General features: G+C 34.9%; 1 protein-coding gene across 1 annotated transcript in view; it reads left to right on the forward strand.

Annotated features, from left to right (window-relative positions):
- The first annotated feature begins 9,973 nt into the window (after positions 1–9,973).
- C2H5orf47 (chromosome 2 C5orf47 homolog) overlaps positions 9,974–22,794 on the forward strand; it is a 37,984-nt gene continuing 25,163 nt past the window's right edge. Inside the window, exons 1-3 of the mRNA XM_031953677.1 lie at positions 9,974–10,510; positions 19,741–19,814; positions 22,255–22,354. Of these exons, the coding sequence (XP_031809537.1) occupies positions 10,177–10,510; positions 19,741–19,814; positions 22,255–22,354 (508 nt within the window). The 5' untranslated portion in view covers positions 9,974–10,176. The remainder of the gene's footprint in view (positions 10,511–19,740; positions 19,815–22,254; positions 22,355–22,794) is intronic.

Consider the following 22,794-nt stretch of genomic DNA (forward strand, 5'->3'; position numbering starts at 1 on the left):
CTGTAGGGGTTCAGAGAAAAAGAAGCTCCCCTTTACAGTCTTCAATGGCATCTCCAATGATTTATATTCATTTGAATATTATATATTACAGCATACGCATATCTTGTCTGTATTTTTCCTCATGCTATGCAGCAACTTCTCTAAATTATTTTAGAGCTCATTGACTCATGAATAGTTGGAGATGAAAGGGCTTTTAGAGATTAGCTATCCTCATTTTTACAGAGGAAGAAATATAGGCTCAAAGAGAGGAAGTGAGTATTTTGAGATCACAAAGCTCTAAATTCAGAGCTTTGGGACACCAAAGTCTCCTGACACAAAGGACTGTTGTTCTTTTTCTTTTACACTGAGCTATTTTTTGCTATTTAGTTGCCTCATATTGTGCTTCTGTAAATAGCTTATTTGCCAAAATTTAAAATATTAAGGAGGTACATGCATTGTTTTGTATTAATAATAGTATTTTTTCTTTCAAATTTTAAATACCAATTTATGTGAGGGGTTTGACCGCCATCTGGTGGACCATAGCAGAAAAGCATTAACAACACTCCTTTTTATTGCTAAGTTATCAGAACTATACATTTATTGAATTGTGGTTAGCAAGGGCCCCAGATACAAAGATCAAATATCAGACAACCATTTCCCAGAGAGCTTACAGTATACTAGAATGGAAGTTGTGCACATAATTCATTATAATACTAATTACTTGTATATCAGTGAAAAATAGAAGGATGCAATATAGAAGTAAATTGGATATTTGAAAACATAGATAGGATGCTTTTCACACAGAAGCATACCTCTCTTTGTGGAGGAGGTAAACAGATTTTTATGTTTTAAGGAATTAAAATTTGGATCAGAAACTTATACTAAGAGAGCTCATCCAGGAAGAATCAGCTGAAGAAAAAATGAAAAGATGTGGTTGATTGCTCCATGCTGAGTGCTACCACAGTGGCTACTTATTGATCTGACTCTAAAGATAGAGGATACTACTGTCTTTCCAAGGCATCTGAGTGAGGATATGACAGAGATCCTCCCGAGGTTTGTCAAATCTAATGACTGCTACCTGGATACAGTATATTTGAAGATTCATATAAGGATAAATAATTCTGCCAGGAGCAACTTGCATAACCTTAAGAGGGATTATGAAATTTTAGGCAAGAAAATAAATAACTTAGGGATCCAGATGATGTTTTTTATCACTGCTGCCAATTTTCCTGAGTTCTCTTCTGCCTATATTTTTAAATTTGGTGACCTCATTGACTTCTGTGGGTTTAATTAACATTTTCAAGCAAAAAGCTAGCAGATTTATTTATCCAGCCCTGTTCTCTCTTGTGATCAGTCTTATACTACCAACTTCCTATTGGACGTTTCAAACTAGAGGCCCACAGACATCTCAATTCATCATGTCCAAAATAGAACTCATTATTTTTTCTCGAAAAATCCACCCTCTACCAAACTTCTCTCTTGAAAGAGTCAATCATTATGCTTTCAGTCACTCAGATTTGTAACCTTGCTATATTCTGAATTTATAGTTTCTCATCTCATATGTCCATTTGGTTTCCAAAGTTGGTCATTTCTAGCTTCCAACATCACAATAATCTCTCTCTACTTACATGGGCAACAATGAAGTTCCAGCCTTTGTTACCTCTTTCATATTTTCTGTAATAGTCTCCTAATTTGTCTTCCTTTCTCAAGTTTCTCTCCTTTCCTGTTTATCCTCCACACCATTACAAAGGTGAAGCACATACTACTTCTTTACTTAGTATACTTTATTACCTTTATGATCAAATAGGAACACTGTTGTTTTGCTCTTAAAAACTTTTACAACCTGTTCCCAGCCAATCTCATTAATTACCTGCCTCCATATACTTTGTAGTAAGCCAAATAGTTGTTGTCTTATAAATGACCCCCTATCTTCCCTTTTCATTTTCTCCCAGAACCTCCTGTGCCCTACTTGTACAATATCCTCCTTCCATCTCTCTACATCTTAGAATCCCTGTTTCCTTCAAAATTAATCTCAATAACCACTATTTACCTGAAGCCCTTCTTGATTCCACCTAGTCTCTAGGGCTAAATTTTCATTTTGTCCGTAATTATATGTATATATGTTGTCTTTCCTATTAGAATGCAAACTTCCTGAAGACAGGGGCTGTTTTATGTTTATCTTTACATCCTTTGTTTCACTTTGGTTTTGAGAAAGAGCAGACACTACCATCCCTATCAACTGATAACTGGCACATAGGAAATACTTGATATATGCTTATTGATTTTTAAAAAGTTAGTTTAAGGAGATATCTGAAAATGAGATTTTCCAGACTACAGCTTAAATTATAGAAATGATTGGTCCTTACCAAGAATAGAGTGTATCTAATGAAGTCTAGCAAATGTGTGTGTGCATATATATGTAATTGTATGCATTGTGTATATATATGTTTATATAAACAAATATATATACACACTATATATGTATATATATATATATTCATTGACTTTTGAAATCTTAATTAAGGTTTAATGAAAAAATGAAGTAGGAGAGGAGAGGTGTACAACATGATTGCCATGCTAAGTACTACAAAGAATAGCAAGTAAAGAGAAAACAAGTTTCAGAGGAATCAGTAACTAGAAAAAAAACCAATGCTCATAAATCTACATACAAAGGTATAGAGAATGGGTGATAACTAGTGACCCAGAGCCCAGCTTCTTTTTAAAAAATTTAATTTAATATTTTTTTTCCAGTTACATGTAAAACAATTTTAGATATTTATTTTTAAAATTTTGAGTTCCAGACTTTCTCTCTTCCTCCCCTCACAAATATTTGAGAAGGCACATGTGAAGTTATGCAAAAGATTTCCATTAAAGTCATGGTGTGAAAGAAAATATAGATCTCTACTCCCCCAAAAAACCCCTTAAAAATAAAGTTTTTTTAAAAAGTATACTGTCTATTTTCAGATGAGTTCTTTCTCTGGGTATGTTTAGCATTTTTCATTAGTCTTCCATCATTGTATTGCTGAGAATAGCAAAGTCATTCATAACTGATCAACCCACAACATTGCTATTAGTTTGTACACAATTAATTTTATTTTTCATGAGCTCATGGGGGATTTTCCAGATTTTTTTTGAAAGCATCCTACTTATCACTTCTTATAGTAGTATTCCATCATAAGTACAATTCTACATTTTATTCAGTCATTCCCCAAATGATATGTATCCCCTCAATTTCCAATTCTTTTCATGAGAAAAGAACTATTATAATTACTTTATACATATGAGTCATTTTCCTTTTAAAAAAATTATCTTTTGGGATACATGTATAGTAATGTATTATTAGGTCAAAAATATGAATGATTTTATAGCCCTTTGGGCATAGTTCCAAATTGCTCTACAGAATGATTGAATCAGTTCACAATTACACCAACAGTGCATTAATGTCTCATTTTCCCCCACATTCACCCTAACATTGTCATTGTCCTTTTCTGGCTTAGTACTCAGAATTGTTTCAATTTGCATTTCTTCAATCAGTTATGAATTAGAGTATTTTTTTTCAAATGGCTATAAATATTTTTTATTACTTTACCTCAAAATTGCACATATCTTTTGATCATTTATCAACTGGGGAATGAAGCACTTTTTAACTGATATAAGTAGCTACTAAAGTTGTTTCTCCCTGCTAAAATTCTTAGTACTAAATTCTTTTAAATTTCGTTAAGGTGTTATTGATACTTTTATGTTTTTCACAATAGAGACATTTCTAGATATACCCTTTTCCTTTCCTACCATATCAAACTATTCATTGTAATAAAGGATAATAATTAAGCATTTGATAAAAATGACAGTTTATACAATGCTCTGCTTCCATAGTCCTTCACTTTTCTACCAAGAGAAGAAAAATGTAGTGCATTATATCATCTCTAATACCAAGATTTCTTTTTTACATTTAATGAGTTCTGCCATTTAGTGCCTTATTTTCATTATTGCAGTAATATAATGGCAGCTAAGTGGTGCAGTAGATGGAGCCCAGGCCTGGAGTCAGGAAGACTTGAGTTCAAATGTGGCCTCAGATGCTTGTGTGACACTTTACCTCTGTTTGTCTCATCTGTAAAATATGTAGCTTCAACGTATTGGAAAACCACCAGAGAGTCAAAAAGAGGAGAATCAGAAAATAGCAGCATAGTTATAAAAAAAAAATGACTATAAGATGATACCATCATTTACAGCCAAGTAGAGAAAGTACCAGGTAGCTACAGCAGGAATAGAAAGGGGTTCCAGCTAGCATGAAGCCCATTGTTTCCTGATCATGCATATTCACTCTGTGTTTCCTGACTCAATGGAGATGTAGGAATACAAGGGGAGTACCTCCATATATACAAGGATAGTTCCCTTATTTAGCTTGCTATGCCAGTTAAATGCATTTTGCTTTAAACTAATGTCTTCTTGTTGGTCTACTAAAAAAGAAACACTGATTGTGTGTACTAAATTGAGGGTTTGACTAGATGTTGACCCAAATTCCTTGAATTTGAGGTAGCTTTTGGGACCCTACATTTACAGGCTTTTGATCTACGAAGACAACAGAGAGAAAGCAAAACTAATCAATTCTTGTGGGTTTTTTCATTTGCTCTCTTAAGGAAAATTATATGTGGATTGGGAAGGATGAACAAAAATGGTTAACAAGAAATTGAAATCCAATATAAAGGAGAAGATGAAAATAAAAGACCCAAATCCTCTCAATGAGTTCAACCCATCAAGAACAGATGAAATATATTACATTTTAGTTAAATAATATGTGATTGCACTATTGCTAATAAATATTTTTGAAAAATGCTGATTTAGAAAAACTGATGGTTAGGGAAGTATTGTTATAGTACTAAGGGAAGAAGGTAGAATGTTAAAATTATAGGCCTGTGAACTTGATGCCAATTCCTGGCAAAATTCTAGGGTCTATTAAAGTGTGATCTTGAATTGAAATAGTTATCACTTAAAAGCATGGTCTTATCGAAAATATGTCTTGATAACCTAATCTAATTACTTTTTTTGGTAGGGATACTTTACTTTGATTTTAACAAAGCATTTTTGACAAGCCTCTTATGCTATCCTTCTGGATGAAATGAAGAGTGAAGTGATGATACAATTAGCATTTGGAATTGATTGAATGACGGAGCCTAAGAAATAGACATTAATGGGCTGATGTCACTTTGAAAGAACATCATTAGATTTGATACCTAGGAGTTTAATACATGAATGCTGGAATTTTAAAATCTTAACAGACTAGAGAGATGGACCAAAGCAAATATGATGCATTTTAACAGGAAGCATTGTAAAGTTCTCTATTTGCTTTCATATAATTTCACAAAAATATACTGGGAGCTGTTGCTAGACAACAGGTCATATGAGAAATATTTGTAGATTTTATTAAATTGTATTTTAGTAAGTCAAGTGGGAAAGCAAAAAGGTCTATAATAAGTCTTTTGATTGGTCTCCTAGCTATGATACCCTCACCCCCAAATGGCTTTTTTGTAAATATATTGCATTTACTTATTTGGGTATAGTTTTTTCCAAGTAGAAAGTAGGTTACCTGAGGACAAGCACTGCTGTGAATTTTATGTTTGTATTCTCAGAGGCCGCAAAGGATAATAGAAAGAGATCTGACCTTAGAACCAGGATTGGATTCAAGTACCACTTCTGACATACACTGGGTATGTGACCCTGAATACTTCATTGTTCTAGGTCAAAAAATGTTAAACTGTATGTCATTCCCATATGGAGTTACATAAGTGACTGTGGGGGTCATGAATTTGTGATTTATTATCAATAAATATTTGATTTGTGTACCTATTTTATATACATGTATATATCCAGGGTTATGTAAAAATTTATTGGATGAATAGGAGTCTCAAGTGGGAAAGTTTAAGAAGCCCTGTTCTGTGTAACCAAGACTGAAAATGCAGAGAAGGTGAAGATCTGTGGGAGTAGAAGGAGGTTTCCATATAAGTGAAAATCACAAGTCTAGTCCCTATTCCTATCCTCAGTAGCTAGTCACCACTTGGCACATAGTAGGCACCTAAAAATGTATGCCAATTTGAATTTAATTTGAAAAAAACCACATCAATATAAAGTTACATTAAGAGAGAAATAATGTCTTGTATTAGGAAAATGTTAGTTAGTGCCCTGTTCCATGAAACTATATCTATAATATTGTTTGGTTCTAAAAACTGTATTTTAGGAAGCAGAAGAGAATTCTTAGGAGGGATATGATAGGTGTCATCAAATGTTGTCATTCAAAAGGGGACTTAGACTTTTTCTGCTTGACCCCTGGGGCAAGAACTAAGGGTAATGGAAGGAAGACTCCTGAGAAGAGAAGTTGTAGGCATTTTTTATATCCACATGGCAAAAGAAAGTAGAAATTGTCAGGTCTTCTCTGATAAAGGATATGAAAACTCAAATTCAGAAGTGGGATTTTTGGAGGATATAGAAGAGAAACAATGAGGGCTAAAAGACTAAACATGATGATTCCTGTTTAGCAGGATGGTCTGAGGTTCTGTGGCCCTTGTTACCTCACCAGCACTACAAAAGGCATATGATCCTACTCTGAATATTAAGATAAGTATTCAGTACCAAACCTCTCAAGTTCTTTCTGTCCTTGGTATTATCTATCTATCTATCATCTATCTATCTATCTATCTATCTATCTATCTATAGTTTTGTTTTGATATGGTAGGACTGGCTTTAGGGGGGAAAAAAGCATACCACTATCAATTACCTTTCATTTCTATAAAAGGATTGTTATTTACCATGTGCCTTCTAATCTAAGCTTTGATTAGCCTAGATATGGGAAAAAACTAAAGCTGTGCCTTCTTTAACAAAGATTCCCGATGGTCTCTGACTATATTAGTGTGGCTGCCTAGTCACCTGGGGGTGTAATAAGTCCCATCTATATGGAGTTAATACTAAATTAATTCATTTCCATAAAGAGAAGGGGGTAGGGGCACATTGTTGTATCCTTGTTGCATATCCTTCCTATGTTAGATTAAATAAAACTTTTGCTAACTTTTCAATGTCATATGAGTGCCTTATTTCATCTCAATGTCAAACTTAGACTAATAGAAAGTTGGTGCCAGGCCCATCCTTAGCATATGGTTCACTTCAAGATTGAAGTGTAGGAAGAGTGTTACAAAGACAGATCATTATAAGATATATATGATGACACAACCAGTAGAACCTAGTGGCCAGAGTCCTTCTGATTATATATGGGGAGTCTTCTCCGTAGATAAGGACAGGCTTTCACTTGCATGGAGTGAGCTGCCAGGAAGAATAAAGAAAGTGCCAGCATTGCTGGTTGTGTTTATCTGTCAGGCAGAAGTTGGACTGATTGCATGATTTCACTGAAAGTGAACTTGTTCTGCATATTCAACAGCTAGAAACCAGGCCCTTAGCTTTTAAGTATCAAGAAATGATGGCCAAGGGGCGGATGATGGAGCTGGTAACAGTGCAAGTGAAGAAATTCTCTCCTGACAGGGGTAGTGACCAAGAGACCATAACCAGAATCCACTATACAGTCTTCCACTTTGAGTTTGGGCTAAATCCTGCTGAGTTGGAGCCTTTAGATGGAGAATGAGACTGATGGTGAGGAAGAAACTGGGGAACTCCCACTGGTGGCATAAAAGCCTCAGATGTAACTTATTATTGCTCTCAGGAGGAGAGTGATAGGGAATAAAGGGTGGGCAGAGTCTCACTTATAAGGAACTGGGGAGGTTGCATGAACACTTCAAAAAGAAATCTGCTGAATCACTGGAACAATAACTCCTGAAGGAGTAGTTTAATGTATTTAATGTTGACACTTTCAACAACTCAGTTCCATGGGCTTGGGGAGTTTTCTGGGGATTTACTGCTACTGTCAGCTAAACCAGTTAGATTCTCCAGACAAGGATTGCCCTTTGTCCTTTTCTTAGGTGGCTAAGATGGGGAGTTATTCACTTCTGACCCCATAAAGATGAATTCCTATTGCAGCTGCTTCTCTATGGGGATCTGCAAGGGAAAGAGAAAGAGTTCCTAAAGCAAATGTCTGATAGACTGGAGTAATGTACAATTCACCCTTCTATGTCTCATGACCAACTTGTTGTGGAGGCAATTAAATCCTGTCTTCTGTGTAGAGTCACATAAACTTTATTTTTAAATCTCTCAAAACACAGCTGTGAAAGTATGGGCTTATTAATTAATGAAATTTGAGGAGTTTTGGGACCACTGAGGCTGGGAAAATACTGTCAGTATCAATAAATGCTCCAGGAATGGGGAGGAAATGTCACAGAGGCCATCATTTTTTTAGGTGAGTAGCCAAAGATGACACTTTCTCCCAGAGTGAGTTTTTATTGTAGCTCCTGAAACACCCCAGGTTGATAAGAAAACAATTGATAGTTAGAACTTGGGGGTGTTAGTAAAGATTTATAAGGAAATTCAGTCCCACCTGGGTATAGTATATCTACTAAGGACATCTATGGAGTGCAGACAATGGAGGGAAAGGGTTATTATGGGTTCTTGGGAGTATTTACAAGGCCTTTTCAGAATCTCTAAGCAGCTTATTGTGGATAGGCTCAAATGAAGACCCTTAAAGTTGCCTAGATGTTTTCACATAGTGAACATTAAATATTATCAGGTTTGTGGAAGATGAAATATGTTTCTTCTTTAGTGATGGAGTTGAAGGATAATTTAATACTTTGTTATATTAGTAATTCTGAATTGCCAATCGGAAGGAGAGTTGGTACCTAGTATTGAACATTGGACAATAGGAAGCTGAATAAAGTTATGGCTAGACTTGTTCCTGACATTGTAGCCCAGTCCTAGTGTGAGTGGTGTGGGGTTATTGATCTTGACTCTTTTTATCCTCCTTTATTCCTGTGGTTGAGACTAATCAGGGATATTTTGCTTTCACTGGGGAAGAAATCTAGTGTACTTTCACTCTCCTTCCACAGGGATATCTGAATATCCCCCTCATACTACCATATTATGGTGGGCAGAGACCTTAAAGTTACCTCCATTCCTGAGGGCATTGATGGATACCATTATATTGAAAACATAATGTGGACAAGACCAGATAAAGTCTGAATAGCAAAGATCCTAAATTATAAGATGGTGGTTTATACTGGGAATAAGGGATAGGAAATTAATCCTAAGAAAATATAAATTCCAGCCTGCTCAGTCAAATTTGAAGAATACAGTAATTGGGAGAAATCAAGAGAATTCTAGGTACAATGTAGAATAAAATAATGATAATAATTTCCTCATATTCTAAGCAGGAAACTCAAGAGATTTATTGAACTCTATAGGTTTTGGGGAACCCATATTCCTCAGTTAGGTATTCTGATGATCCCTATTCACTGTCACATGCAAGTTTGTCTCTTCCAAGTGGGGCTCAGAACAGGTTTATAATCCTGGATGATTTAAAGTAGGCTGCCTAGTAGTCTTTTCCTTTGGGCTGCCATGATTCTAGAAGGCCCTTGTTTGTTGAAGGTTTCTGTTCTTAAAAACACAGCTGAGTGGAACCCGTATAATAAGGCAAGGCGTTGATTGAGCTTCTAAAGCTGCAAGTTGCCCAAAGTAGCTACTCACTATCATTTCAAAAGCAGTAATTCACTTCTTATTGGGCCTTAGTTTCTACTGAACAGGGGCCTTTCACCCCGGCTCCTTGTTCAGAGCAGTTTATTATAATTTGGCTGATGCAAGGGCATCCCTCTCATAAAGTGGGTGGGGCTCAGGCGCTATCTATTGCTAAATGGCCAAAGAACAACCAATCACAAGCGCTGGAGACCCTCTCTTTGTAGTATCCTTCATAAACAGATGATAAGTGGCCCAGAAACCAAGTCCTCTCAAGTACTCAGCCCCGATGCCCCGCCCCTCCACAGTCTGATCTGATCCGTTCTCCAATGATCTCGCACCCCGCCTCCCCCGCCAATTTCGATTCGCCCACTTCCCTCCCTCCCTCTTTTGTCACCCCGCCCCCACACACCTGCCCTCTTCCCCTCCCTGCCTTGGCCCATCTCTCTCCTTCTACCTCCGGTCCTCCCCTCGGTGGTTTGATGTGGTCAGTTTCCCAGGGTCTCTCCGCCAGCCGTGGTTTGCTCTAGCGGGTTTGAAGCCATCCCTCCCCCTCCCAATTTCCCCCTCCTGGTGGTGGTGCGTCCCGGAGTGACAGAAATGGCGCCGACCTCGCCTTGTGGGAGGAGGCCGCGGCCTATGCCGCGCTATGTTTATATGACCTGCTTTGGTTCCCACCCTTGCAGGAGCACGGTCCTCTATAGGGGGCAGGGCTCGTGGAGGCTGCAGAGGCACGAGGTCGGGAGCGGGGACAGGGCGGCAAAGGCCGCCGGGGGTCCCTCGGGCAGCCCCGAGCTCGCCTCACAGAAGACTGTATCATCTCGGGTGTCGAGCCCGGGGACCCCGGTGCCGAGAGCCCGACAGCTGCCGCGCTTGCCCGGCCGGGCCGGGGGCAGTCAGCGCAGGAAGACCCGAAGACCTGAAGCCGGGTCAGGTGGGCCTGGCCCGGGGTGGGGCTGTGGTGTGGGAGACACGGGTAGGCTGGGGAAGGACTGAGGCCGCGTTCCCAGCCCCTCAGCCATATCGCCCCGGAAGTGTAGAGAGCCAAGGTGATGAGGGGGGAGGGGCTCACCGCCCGACCTGTAAAATCATTGTTTCCGAACCCTGGGTCAATTTAGCAGAGTCTCAGTTTACTTATCTTTAAAATGGGCATGCACTGGGAAGTGGGAGAAGGGGCCTGCAGCGTTTAAGATTAAGCCATATAGTTTGTTAATCCATGAATTCCTCATTCAGAGAACTCTAAATCTGTTTAGTGACCTTTTCTGTCAGTTTTTGGTTAGATTAACTTAATTGCATTGGATCATAAATTGTTTTTAAAGGTTGATTTTTCTATTATAGTTCAAACATTCTTTGATATTATTCTTTTCTATATATATAAATAAAACTTTTTATTGACAGAACCTATGCCAGGGTAATTGGACTCACTTCTGTGCCGATTTTTCACCTCCCTCTCTCCACCCCCTCCCCCAGATGGCAAGCAGTCCTATACATGTTAAATAGGTTACAGTATATCCTAGATACAATATATGTGTGCAGAACCAAACAGTTCTCTTGTTGCACAGGGAGAATTGGATTCAGAAGGTAAAAATAACCCAGGAAGAAAACAAAAATGCAAACAGCTTACCTTCATTTCCCAGTGTTCTTTCTTTGGGTGTAGCTGCTTCTGTCCATCCTTGATCAATTGAAATTGAATTAGATATTCTCTTTGTCGAAGAAATCCACTTCCATCAGAATACATCCTCATACAGTATCGTTGTTTCTTTGATATTATTTTTAAAAAATTAAATGGTTATAGAGTGCAGAGCCTTTGTCTGGAGCTTTGAGACATAGAAAGTGTAGCTAAGACATACTTCTTTTTTCCTGGATTTGGAGAATAATGATAATAACGCACAATGTTAAATGCTACAAAGCAAATTGTCCTGTGGTGACTTTTGAAGAGGAAGATGACATTAAAGGGCCTGGATTCAAATCCTGTAGCCTTTTTTGCAAGGCACTCTACCCCTCTTCGGCTTTAGTGTCTTCATTTGTAAAAGGGGGTTGGACTAAGTGACCTAAATATTCCCTAAAGACCTCTAAATCTGATGTTATGACCTGGGAGAACAAGTTCTTGTTACTAGGATAGTGAGGGGAAGTAAAACATTTGAGGTCTTTAAAATATATTGTTGTTGTTGTTGTTGTTTTCCTTAACAATTTAAACTTAATTTTACTTTTTAATTTTTTTTCCAATTATAAGTCTCTATTTTTTCCCCTATACTACTTGCTTCCCTCAATGGGAAAAAGAAAAAGAAAAAGGAAAAAATGATTAGTTTTTATATTACTAAGAGTTTAGATCTTTTAAAATTATTTTTTCTATTGTTATTTTTTGTGTATAAATTGTTCTGGTTCCATTTGCTTTACTTTGCATCATTTTGTAGGAGTCTCTTCGAGATTTCTTTCTTTCTTTCTTTCTTTCTTTTTATGTTTTTTTGTTTTTATTTTTTTTAAATTTTTTTCAGATTTCTTTAAAACTGGGGTAGAGTCCACATGCAGCAGAGAGGCCAGGAAATTGCCTAAGCTGAGTCCAGTTTTCCTTTGGAACTATTTAAACAGATTCCGGAGTGACAGAACCCACAGAAAGATGGAGTGAAATAATTTTCCAGTTTAAGATAATTTGGAAGGGATATAAGAAAAAGTCTCAAGTGGATACGCAGCCCAGTGCAAGTGCAGTGCAGACAATCTGTTTGGAGTCTCTTAGCACAGATCAAATAAGCATCTGAGGGCTCTTGGGCCACTGGCTCAGCAAGACATCCATGAGGCCTTCAGCTCTAGTGCAGAAGACAAATTACAACTCTGAACCTGAGAATTTAGGAAGGTTAGATAGGATAGACCTTTGGAGAAAGTTGAATGGAGATAGTAAGGAATATACCTTTTTGTCAGCAACATAGTGTGCCTACATAAAAATTGACCCTATGTTAGAGCATGAAAAGCTCACTATCAAATGCAGAAAGACGGATATTAAATGCATCCAATTCAGATCATGATGTAATAAAAATATATGTAATAAAAAAATCATGGAAAAATAGGCCAAAATTAATTGGAAACTAAATAATCTAATCCTAAAGAATGAGGGGGTCAAACAATAAATCATATAAACAATAATTTCATCCAAGAGAATGACAATGAGAAAATATACTAAAAGTTATGAGATGCAGCCAAAACAGTTCTTAGGGGAAATTTTATATCTCTAAATGCTTTCATGGATAATATAGGGAAAGAGGAGATCAATGAATTGGGAATGCAAATAAAAAGGCTAGGAAAAGAACAAATTAAAAACCCTTAATTAACTACCAAAGGAAAAATTCTGAAAATCAGAAGAGAGGGTAACGAAATTGAAAGTAAGAAAACTATTGAACTAAAAAAATTAAGAGTAGGGTTTTTGAAAAACTCAACAAAATAAATAAGCTTTTGTTTAATTTGATTAGAAAAATGAAAGAAGAAAAGCAAATTACCAGTGTCAAAAATGAAAGGGATGAACTTACCACCGATGAAGAGAAAATTAAAGCAAGAATTAGGAGCTTTTTTCCCCAATTGCTGTCAGTAAATCTAACAGTCTGATTGAAATAGATGAGTATTTAAAAAAAAAAAATCCAAATTGCCCAGGTTAAGAGGAAACAAAATACTCGACCCCATTTTAGAAAAGGAAATTGAACAAACCATTAATGAACTCTCTAAGAAAAAATCTCAAGGACCAGATGGATTTACAAGTGAATTCTTCAAAACATTTAAACAATAATTAATTCCAATACTCTTTATTGGAAAAATAAGCAAAGAAGGAGTCCTACTAAATTACTTTTATGACATAAATATGATTCTAATACATAAACCAGGAAGAGCCAAAACAGAGAGAAAATTATAGGCCAATCTCCCTAATGCATATTGATGAGAAAATTTTGAATAATATATATTGGGAAAGAGATTATAGCATTATGTCACCAGAATAATATACTATAACCCGGTAGGATTCATACCAGAAATACAGGCCTGGCTCAATATTGGGAAAGCTTATCAGCACAATTAATCATATCATTAACAAAACTAACAGAAATCATGTAATTATCTGAATAGATGCAGAAAAAGCTTTTGGCAAGATATAGCACCCACTAGAGAACATAAGAACAAATGAAAATTTTCCTTACAATGATAAGCAGCATCTATTTAAAACCACAAGCAAGCATAATATGTTATAAGGACAAACTAGAAGCATTCTCAATAAGATTAGTGAAACAAGGATACCCATTATCGCCACTGTTATTCAATATTGTGGTAGAAATATAAGCTGTAGTAACAAGAAGAAAAAGAAACTGAAGGAATTAAAATAGGCATGAGGGAACAAAAATATCACTTTATGCAGAAAACATGATGGTGCACTTAGAGAGAATCAACTAAAAAAACTACTTGAAACAATCTTAGCAAAGTTGTGGGATATAAAGTAAACCTACATAAATCATCAGAATTTCCATGTATCGCCAACAAGGTCCAATAGCAAGAGATAGAAAAATTCTATCTCTTTAAATTTAAATATTTAAATTTAAAATAGCTGTCAACAACAAAATATTTTGTAATTTATATGCCAAAACAAACCCAAATGCTATATGAACACAATTACAAATTTTTTTTTATACAAATAAAGTAAGATCTAAAGAATTGAAAAAATGTCATTTGCTCACAGGTAGATTGAGCTGTTATGATAAAAATAACAATTCTACATTAATTACTCAACTTATTCAGTGCAATATCAATCAGACTGCCAAAAACTTATTTTACGGAGCTACAAAAATAATAAAGAAATTTAATCTGAAAGAACAAAAGTCAAAAGGTCAAGATACAGGCGTCCTCAAACTACGGCCCGCAGGCCAGATATGACAGCTGAGGATGTTTATCCCCCTCAGCCAGGGCTATGAAGTTTCTTTATTTAAAGGCCCACAAAACAAAGTTTTTATTTGTACTATAGTCCAGCCCTCCAACAGTCTGAGGGACAGTGTACTGGCCTCCTATTTAAAAAGTTTGAGGACCCCTGGTCAAGAATATCAAAGGAATTAATTTTTAAAAATGCAAAAAAAAGGGGCCTAGCAATACCAGACCTAAAAGTATTATAAAGCAGCAGACATCAAAACCACCTGGTGCTAAGAAAAAGAATAGTGGATCAGGTAGATTAAGTTAAATACATATGGCCATCATAATCCCAAAAACTCAAATTTCTGGGATAAAAACTCAATATTTGACAAAAATTGCTGGGAAAACTGGAAAATAGTATGTCAGAAACTAAGCATAGAACATTATCTTATATCCTATACCAAGATAAGATCAAAAAGGGTTTATGATTTAGTCATAAAGGGTGACTATAAGCAAATTAGTAAGCCAAGGCATAGTTTACCTCTTAGAATTTAAAGGGAGGAATTTATGGCTAAAGAATAACTAGAGACATTATGATATGCAAAAAAAAAAAACCCTTTTGCTTGCATTAAATTAAAAAGTCTTTCACAAACAAAACCAATGCAGCCAAGATTAGAAGAGAAGGAGAAAGCTGGGAAGTATTTTAATAGCCAGTGTTTTTGATAAAGGCCTCATTCCTTAAATATACAAAGAACTAAGTCAAGTTTATAAAGCTATACGTTTTTCCCCAATTGAAAAATGGTTAAAGGATATGAATAGAATTTTCAGATGAATAAATTGAAGTCTTATATAATCATATGAAAAAAATGCTCTAAGTCACTCTTGATTCATACCACTTCACCACTATCAGATTGGCTAAGATGACAGAACAAAATAGTAATAATAAATATTGGAGGGGATGTGGGAAAATTGGGTTATTAATGTGTTGCTGGTAGAGTTGTAAAGTAAGCTGTTTTGGAGAACATAGAACTATCTTTAAACTATGTTTAAAGGACTAAACATGCATACCCTTTAATCTAGCAGTGTCATTGCTAGGTTTTTTTCCTAAAGAGATCATAAAAAGAGGGAAAAGGACCCATATTGGCAAAAATATCTGTAGCAGCTCTATTTGTAGCGTCCAGGAATTGGAAATTGAATGAAGTGCCATCAATTGGGTATTGGCTGAATGAGTTGTGAGACTTGATTGCCAAGGAATAAAAAATGATGCATAGACTGATTTCAGGAAAGCTTGGAAAGACTTACATGAACTGAAGTGAGCAGAACCAGGAGAACATTGTAACAGCAAGATTGTATGATAATTAACTTTGATAGACTTAGCCCTTCTCAGCACAATAGTGATTTAAGACAATTCCAATAGACTTTGGATGGACAATGTCATCCACATTCAGAGAAGGAACTATGGATACTAAATGTAGATTGAAGCATACTTGGCCCCTTCATTATTTCTTACAACATAAGTTTTCTGTCACATTCATATGCCATAATTTATTAGGACATCTCCCAATTAATGGATATCCCTATAATTTCCAGTCCTTTGTCATCAAAGAAAAGCTGCTGTACATATTTTTGTGGATATGTGTACTTTTTCTCTCCTATGTCTAGGCATTGAGGAGCATAGACTCAGTCAAAGGGTTTGTACAATTTGCCTTTTTGCATGTAATTGTAAATTGTCTTTGATAATGGCTGGGAAATAGCTTTCCTCCCATCTCTTACAATTTCTGTATATTCCCCTTTTCTTTTTTTTTGACAACTTTGTTGGTCAGATGGTATGATGTATGTTTTAGTTGTTGTAATTTGCATTTTTCTAGTGATTTGGAGCATTTTTTCATCTGCTTTGTGATTACTTGGATTTCTTTTATGAAAACTTCCTTTACATATCCTTTGACTTTTTAATCAATTTGGAGAATAGTTTGAATCAATTCCTTATTTGGGAATTTATTTAATATTTATTTATTGAAACAATATTTTAGAAAGACTTATTAAAGAAAATTGCTCAAAAGATTTTTTTTTCTTTAGTTACCTGCTTCTTATAACTTTAGCTGCAGTGGTTTTGTTTGTGTAAAAATCTTTGAATTGTATGCAATAAATATTGTCTATTTTACCTCTGTGATCCTTTTTATCCTCTGGGTCATATAGGCTTCAAATACACACACACACACACACACACACACACAACACAACACAACACATAAATGTAATTTCTTCCTTGCTCCAGTTATGTATCTATATCTTGGCATGTGATGTCACATTTCTTCTGTACCTAATTTTTACTACTCTGCTTTTCAGTTTGCCCCTTTCAGACTTTTTTCATAAGTTTTTTCTTTCTTCATCTCCTTCATACAATATTTGTGAAGGTGATATTGTGAATGTAAACACACTTTTAAATTTAGTCTTATTTGATTCAGTCTAAAGTTCTAGCTTTTGAGATCTTTTTGAATATGAATTCTATAATTCAACATATTAGTTTAATATCATTTGCATATTTGGTACATGTACAAAATATTCCTTTAAGTCAAAACAAAATGTTGAACCATACAGAATTAAGAATGATGCTTAGATTAGATTAGAAGGCTCTACCTTCAGATCAGTTCTTAACTTGGAGTCCATGAACTTAAAAAAACAGGAACAACAAAACAACTTGATAAATATTAAAATATCTTCCTTGAGTAATCTTGTGTATTTTCTTTTCTGTACTGAAAAACATGTCCTGAAAAGAGGTCTATGATACTTGGTTTTGCTTTTTTTGGGATCTAAGGCTTTACTTTATTGTCATAAGGGTCCATAACTAAAAAGTTTAAGAACTCTGCCTCTGAATTGACATTGATTTGTTAACGACTAGTTTTTGCATCTTGTCATTCAACTAGTTCTGAATCTATATCTTATTCTTCCAGAATGACTGTTCTTGATTAAGTCATTCTTCCTGTTAAGTCTTCACTGCTTTCTCTTTTTCATGCTTATATAAACCATCACTTTTTTTTTTTAAAAAAGTCTAATATATTTTTGACATGTTAATATTTTGGATTACTTGCCATCTAAGGGAGAGGATGGGAGGAAGGGGGGTAATTGGAACACAAGGTTTTGCAAGGGTCAGTGTTGAAAAGTCATCCATGGATATATTTTGAAAATAAAAAGCTTTAATAAAAAAGAGAGGAAAAGAAAAAAAAGACAAAAAATGTCTAGTAGAATTTTATTAGTAATAGAAATTCAGTTACCTGTAGTTTAGATTGCACACTCCATTTCCCATCTTTTTTTGAAATGAAAACATCTTTTCTCTATTTTTTTAATATTTTGCCCATTTTCCATGATTTTTTAAAAATAACTTGTAGTGAGTGCATAAGTAACTACACATACCAGTTTGTCCCTCCCCCCAATATCCTAGCTTATAGTCACTCCAGTGATTTGAACTCATTTTCTTGTATTTCTTCACTTATCTTGGGTTTCTAATCTCTGCTAATTATTTTTGTTTTTCCCTCCCTAGTTCAAATCCTCCTTGGAAGAGAAAATAAAAGTTAAAATTGAGTTAAGTACATCAGCCTTGTTGTCTTACATTGTCTTCCTCTCAGTCCTAAAAAGTGAAACTATCCTTTCTTTGATCTTCCCTTAGACCCCCAAAGAGTAAAATCAACCAGGCAATCCAGGCAAAAAGCAAAATACATTGTTAGCATTCATCACCCATATGCATTTGCCTTGTTTTATCATGTCCTTTGACTCTTCTGCATTTTAGTTTCCCCTTCAGTTTCTTCATTCTTGCATCTTTTCTACATGTCTTTAAAACATGAGTTTGTTAATGTTTTCCTTATACTTTCACTTATGTCTCTGTAACAACTTTTTCCCTCCTCATTGAGATTTTTTTTTTTTGCTCAAAACCATACAACACTAGAAGTTATAGAGCCATAAATCAAGAGAGCTGAAACTCCAGAGATTATCTCGTACCAGAGTATCTAATGTGTGGCCTATTATCACTAGAAACAGCTTCAAACATAACTGGGAAATATTTATTTAGCATAATAAAAATACAGTCAAATATAGGTAACATATAATTTTCTAAGTTAGCGTGGTCTTTAGGGATCCTAATCTAAAGTTTAATGGCCCCTATTGCTATTGGAATAATATCACTAATCTAGTCCAACCTCATGGTTTGCACATGAATAAACCAAAGCTTAGAAAGGTTATATGAATTTCACCATAAGACTTAGACTTGAGATTTAGTCTTAAATTTATCTTCAAAGATGAGGAGACTGAAGTTCAGAGAATGGGATTTATTTCATGAGGGTCATCCATATTACTATGGGCAAAAACATAATATGAAGAATCGGGAAACTTTACTGTCACTTTTGTTACAAAGTAGAAATTTTGTCTTGGATTATAGCTTGCTACTCTTCTCCTAGGGATCATGAACTCTATGAGACTTGCCTTAAAACTTTCTAAATCTCTCAACAACTTGGCACAGCAGTATGATAAATGTGGAAATCTGTATACCAAAATTGCACATATTTAACATATTGGATTGCTTGCTATCTAGGGGGAGGGGTTGGGGGGAGTTGGAGCATGATTTTTGCAGGAGTAAATATTGAGGGCTATCTTTGCATGTATTTTGAAAATATGTTATAAAAACACCACTTGGCACTGTATTCTGCACATGTTCAAAAGATATTTGTTGAATTAAGTATATTTTTTCCCCGATTCTTGCCTCAGTTTAAAAAAAATTTAAAACAATTTTTATTATGAACTTAATCATCAACAAGCAAAACAATCTACAAAAAAAGGATTGTATATGAAATTAAACTCATGAACAGTTTGTTTTCAAAGAGTGTATATCAAATTTAATAAGGACTGGCCTCAGTTTTTATATTAAAAATAGGGAAATTGCCAGATGTGAAGCCTTTTTAAAAACCCTTTGAATACTTGTCTGTCTTAGTTTTCTTATATCTAAAATGAAGAGGTTTATTAGATAATCTTTAAGGATTTATTTCTAAAATTTGTGATTCTAATATTAGAAGATGCTTAGATACTAGAGACAGATATTTTGCCTGTTGTTTTTAGCAATGCATTGCTTTTATGTCTAAGCATAGAAACATAGGGCAAAGAAAATTCCTAGATGCATCATAACAGGCATCTGTATTGTTTCTATTCCTTCAAATATAGACATTTCTAAATTATGTGATTGGTTTAAGTTATATGACAACTTTGTTTTCTAATTCCTTCTATTGCCTTTTAAACATTTTTTGTTAGACCGTGTCAGTGATGCAGTTGAATTTTACATGCCTTTGAATGAAGCTGCTAAAATCATAAAGAAGAATAAAAAGGTAAGATATAGAGATGGAAGCCACTGGCTAATTGAATATTTTCCTAGGGTCAGATGTCCAAAGGTGCCAATATGAGAGAAAAAAAAAGTTTGGAAATTTTTTTAGAGAATCCTAGGGAATCAACTAAAAAGTTCCTAAAAACATTTGACAATTTTAGCCAATTTTCAGGATATAAAATAAATCCATATAAATCATCAGCATTTTTGCGTATTACCAACAAAGCCCAGAAGGAAGAGATAGAGAAATCCCATTTAATATAACTGTAGATATTATAAAATATGTGTAAGTCTACCTGCCAAGACAAAGCCAGGAACTATATGAACATAATTACAAATGCATTTCACACAAAATTAGAAATAAACAAGTGGAAGACTATCAGATTTTCATTGGTAGGCTGAAGTTATATAACAAAAATGACAATTCTGCCTAGATTAATCTACTTATTCAGTGACATGTCAGTCAAACTGACAAGAAATTATAAAACTAGAAAAAATAATAAAGAATTCATCTAGAAGAACAAAAGAATTTCAAGAGAATTAATGGGGAAAAAACCGCAAAGGAAGGTGGCCTAGCTTTACTAGACCTAAAACTGTATTTATAAAGTGATGGTCATCAAAACCATTTGGTACTTACTAAGAAATAGAATAATGGATCATGGAATAGGTTAGACTCACAAGACACAATAGTCAGTGACTATAGTAAATTTAGTGTCTGATAAAACTCTGAGATTACAAGTTCTAGGATAAGTACTTGCTATTTGACCAAAATTTCTGTGAAAACTGAAAAATAGAAATGAGGCACTGACCAGCATCTAACACCCTATGCCAAGATAAGGTTGAAAATGGGTTTATGATTTAGACATAAAGGGTGATAGTATAAGTAAAGTAGGAGAACTAGGGATAGTCTACCTCTTTGGTCTGTGGAGAAGGGAGGAATTTATGTCTAAAGAACTAGAGAACATTATAAAATGCAAAATGGATAAATTTGATTATATTAAATTTAAAAGTTTTTACACAAACAAAACCAATGTAGCCAAGTTTAGAAGGGAAGCAGAAAAATGGGGGAAATTTTTTATATCTAGTATTTTTGATAAAGGCCTTATTTATAAAATATGCAGAGAATTTACTCACATTTGTAAGACAAACCATTCTTCAATAGTTAATAGTTCAATAGTTAAATAGTCAACAATGAACAGACAATTTTCAAATGAAGAAATTAAAGCCATTTCTAATCATTGGAAAAAAATATTCTAAATCACTTTGATTGAAAAAATGCAGATTAAGACAACTCTGAGGTACCACTTGGCACCCCTCACATTGGCTGAAATGACAGGAAAAGATAATGGAAAAAGTTGGAGGAGATGTGGGAAAACTGGGACACAAATACATTCATTGTTGGTGGAGTTATGAACACATCCAGTCATTCTGGAGAGCAAAACCATGGAACTATGTCCAAAGGACTATCAAATTGTGTATACCCTTTGATGCACCAGTGTCTCTAATGGGCCTGTACTCCAAAAGATCATAAAAAGAAAAGGACCCATGAGCAAAAATGTTTGCAGCAATTCTTTTTGTAGTGGCAAGGAACTGGAAATCAACTAAATGCTCCCTGACTGGAGAATGGCTGAATAAATTATTGTATATGAATTTAATGGATGATGAGCACCCTAATTTCAGAATTGATGCTGAGTGAAATAAGCAGAGCCAGGAGAACTTTGAAAACAGTAACAACAAGATTATATGATGATCAGCTGTGATGGGCTTGGTTCTTTTTAACAGTGCAAATATTCAAGATAATTCCAGTAAATATGGGATGGAAAATCTGTGTTCAGAGAGAGAACTATAGAGACTGAATGTGGATTGAAGCATAATATTTTCATTTTGTTGTTGTTGTTATTGTCTGATTGCTTGCTTTTCTTTTTTGTCTTGTGATTTTTTCTTTTTATCTGAGTTTTCTTGTATAACATGACAGGGTTTAAAAGAATGGCACATATTTAACCTCTAAAAATAGAGTGAATCTTTATTAAAGGTTATCAATAAGTTGACATTACTTTTTTTAAAAAAAATGTAGTTTTATTTTTCAAAATATACACAAAGATAGTTTTCAGTATTCATCCTTGCAAAACCTCCTGTTCCAAATTTTTCTCCCTCCCTTCTTCATTCCTCCTCCCCTAGATAATTAGTAATCTAATATATGTTAAACATGTGCAATTCTAAACATATTTCTACATTTGTCATGTTGCACAAGAAAAATAAGATCAAAAGAGGGAAAAAAAAACATGAGAAAGAAAAAACAAGAAGCAAACAATAACAAAAAAGGTGAAAATACTATGCTCTCATCCATATTCAGTCTCCATAATAATCTCTGAATGTGGATGGCTCTTTCCATCATAAATCTATCTTCAACAAGTTGATATTCCTTATGAAATTTATCTTTTTAGCCTGCAGTGTGGGACAGTGTTTACAAGGTGATTTCCAAGATGCTGAGTGAAAATGAAAAAATCAGAGACAGAATGAACTTCAAACAGGATTGTGCTGAAAGTAAGTAATACTTTATTTGAGATTGAGAAACTTCTATTATAGGTTTTGGTCGCAAAATAAAGGTGCTTGTTCCTCAGCAGCTCCCATAATTATCATGTTCAGAGTGCAGCATCACAAATTTCTGTTTCTTGTAATCATTACTCTTTTTAATTAGAACTCCCTTTACTATATTTTTAAGTCATATTTAGCCCTGGTGGGTGGGGAAAAGGGTATGCATGAGTGAAATAGGGTATTGAGTACAAAGGTATTCATTCTGTTTAAAGAACAGCAGCAAAATGAAACAGACTGATTTATTGAGGTATAAATATTTCAAAATACTGCTTTTTTCATTTTATTTGATGAAGTAAAATATCCTGTTACCTTTGTGAGCTTTTTTTAAGTCACTTAATTTTTCTGGTCCCCAGTTTTCTTATATATAAAATGAAGGGATTAGATTAGTG

The sequence above is a fragment of the Sarcophilus harrisii genome, chromosome 2 (genome assembly GCF_902635505.1).
Source record: "Sarcophilus harrisii chromosome 2, mSarHar1.11, whole genome shotgun sequence".
Classification (NCBI taxonomy): Eukaryota; Metazoa; Chordata; class Mammalia; order Dasyuromorphia; family Dasyuridae; genus Sarcophilus; species Sarcophilus harrisii.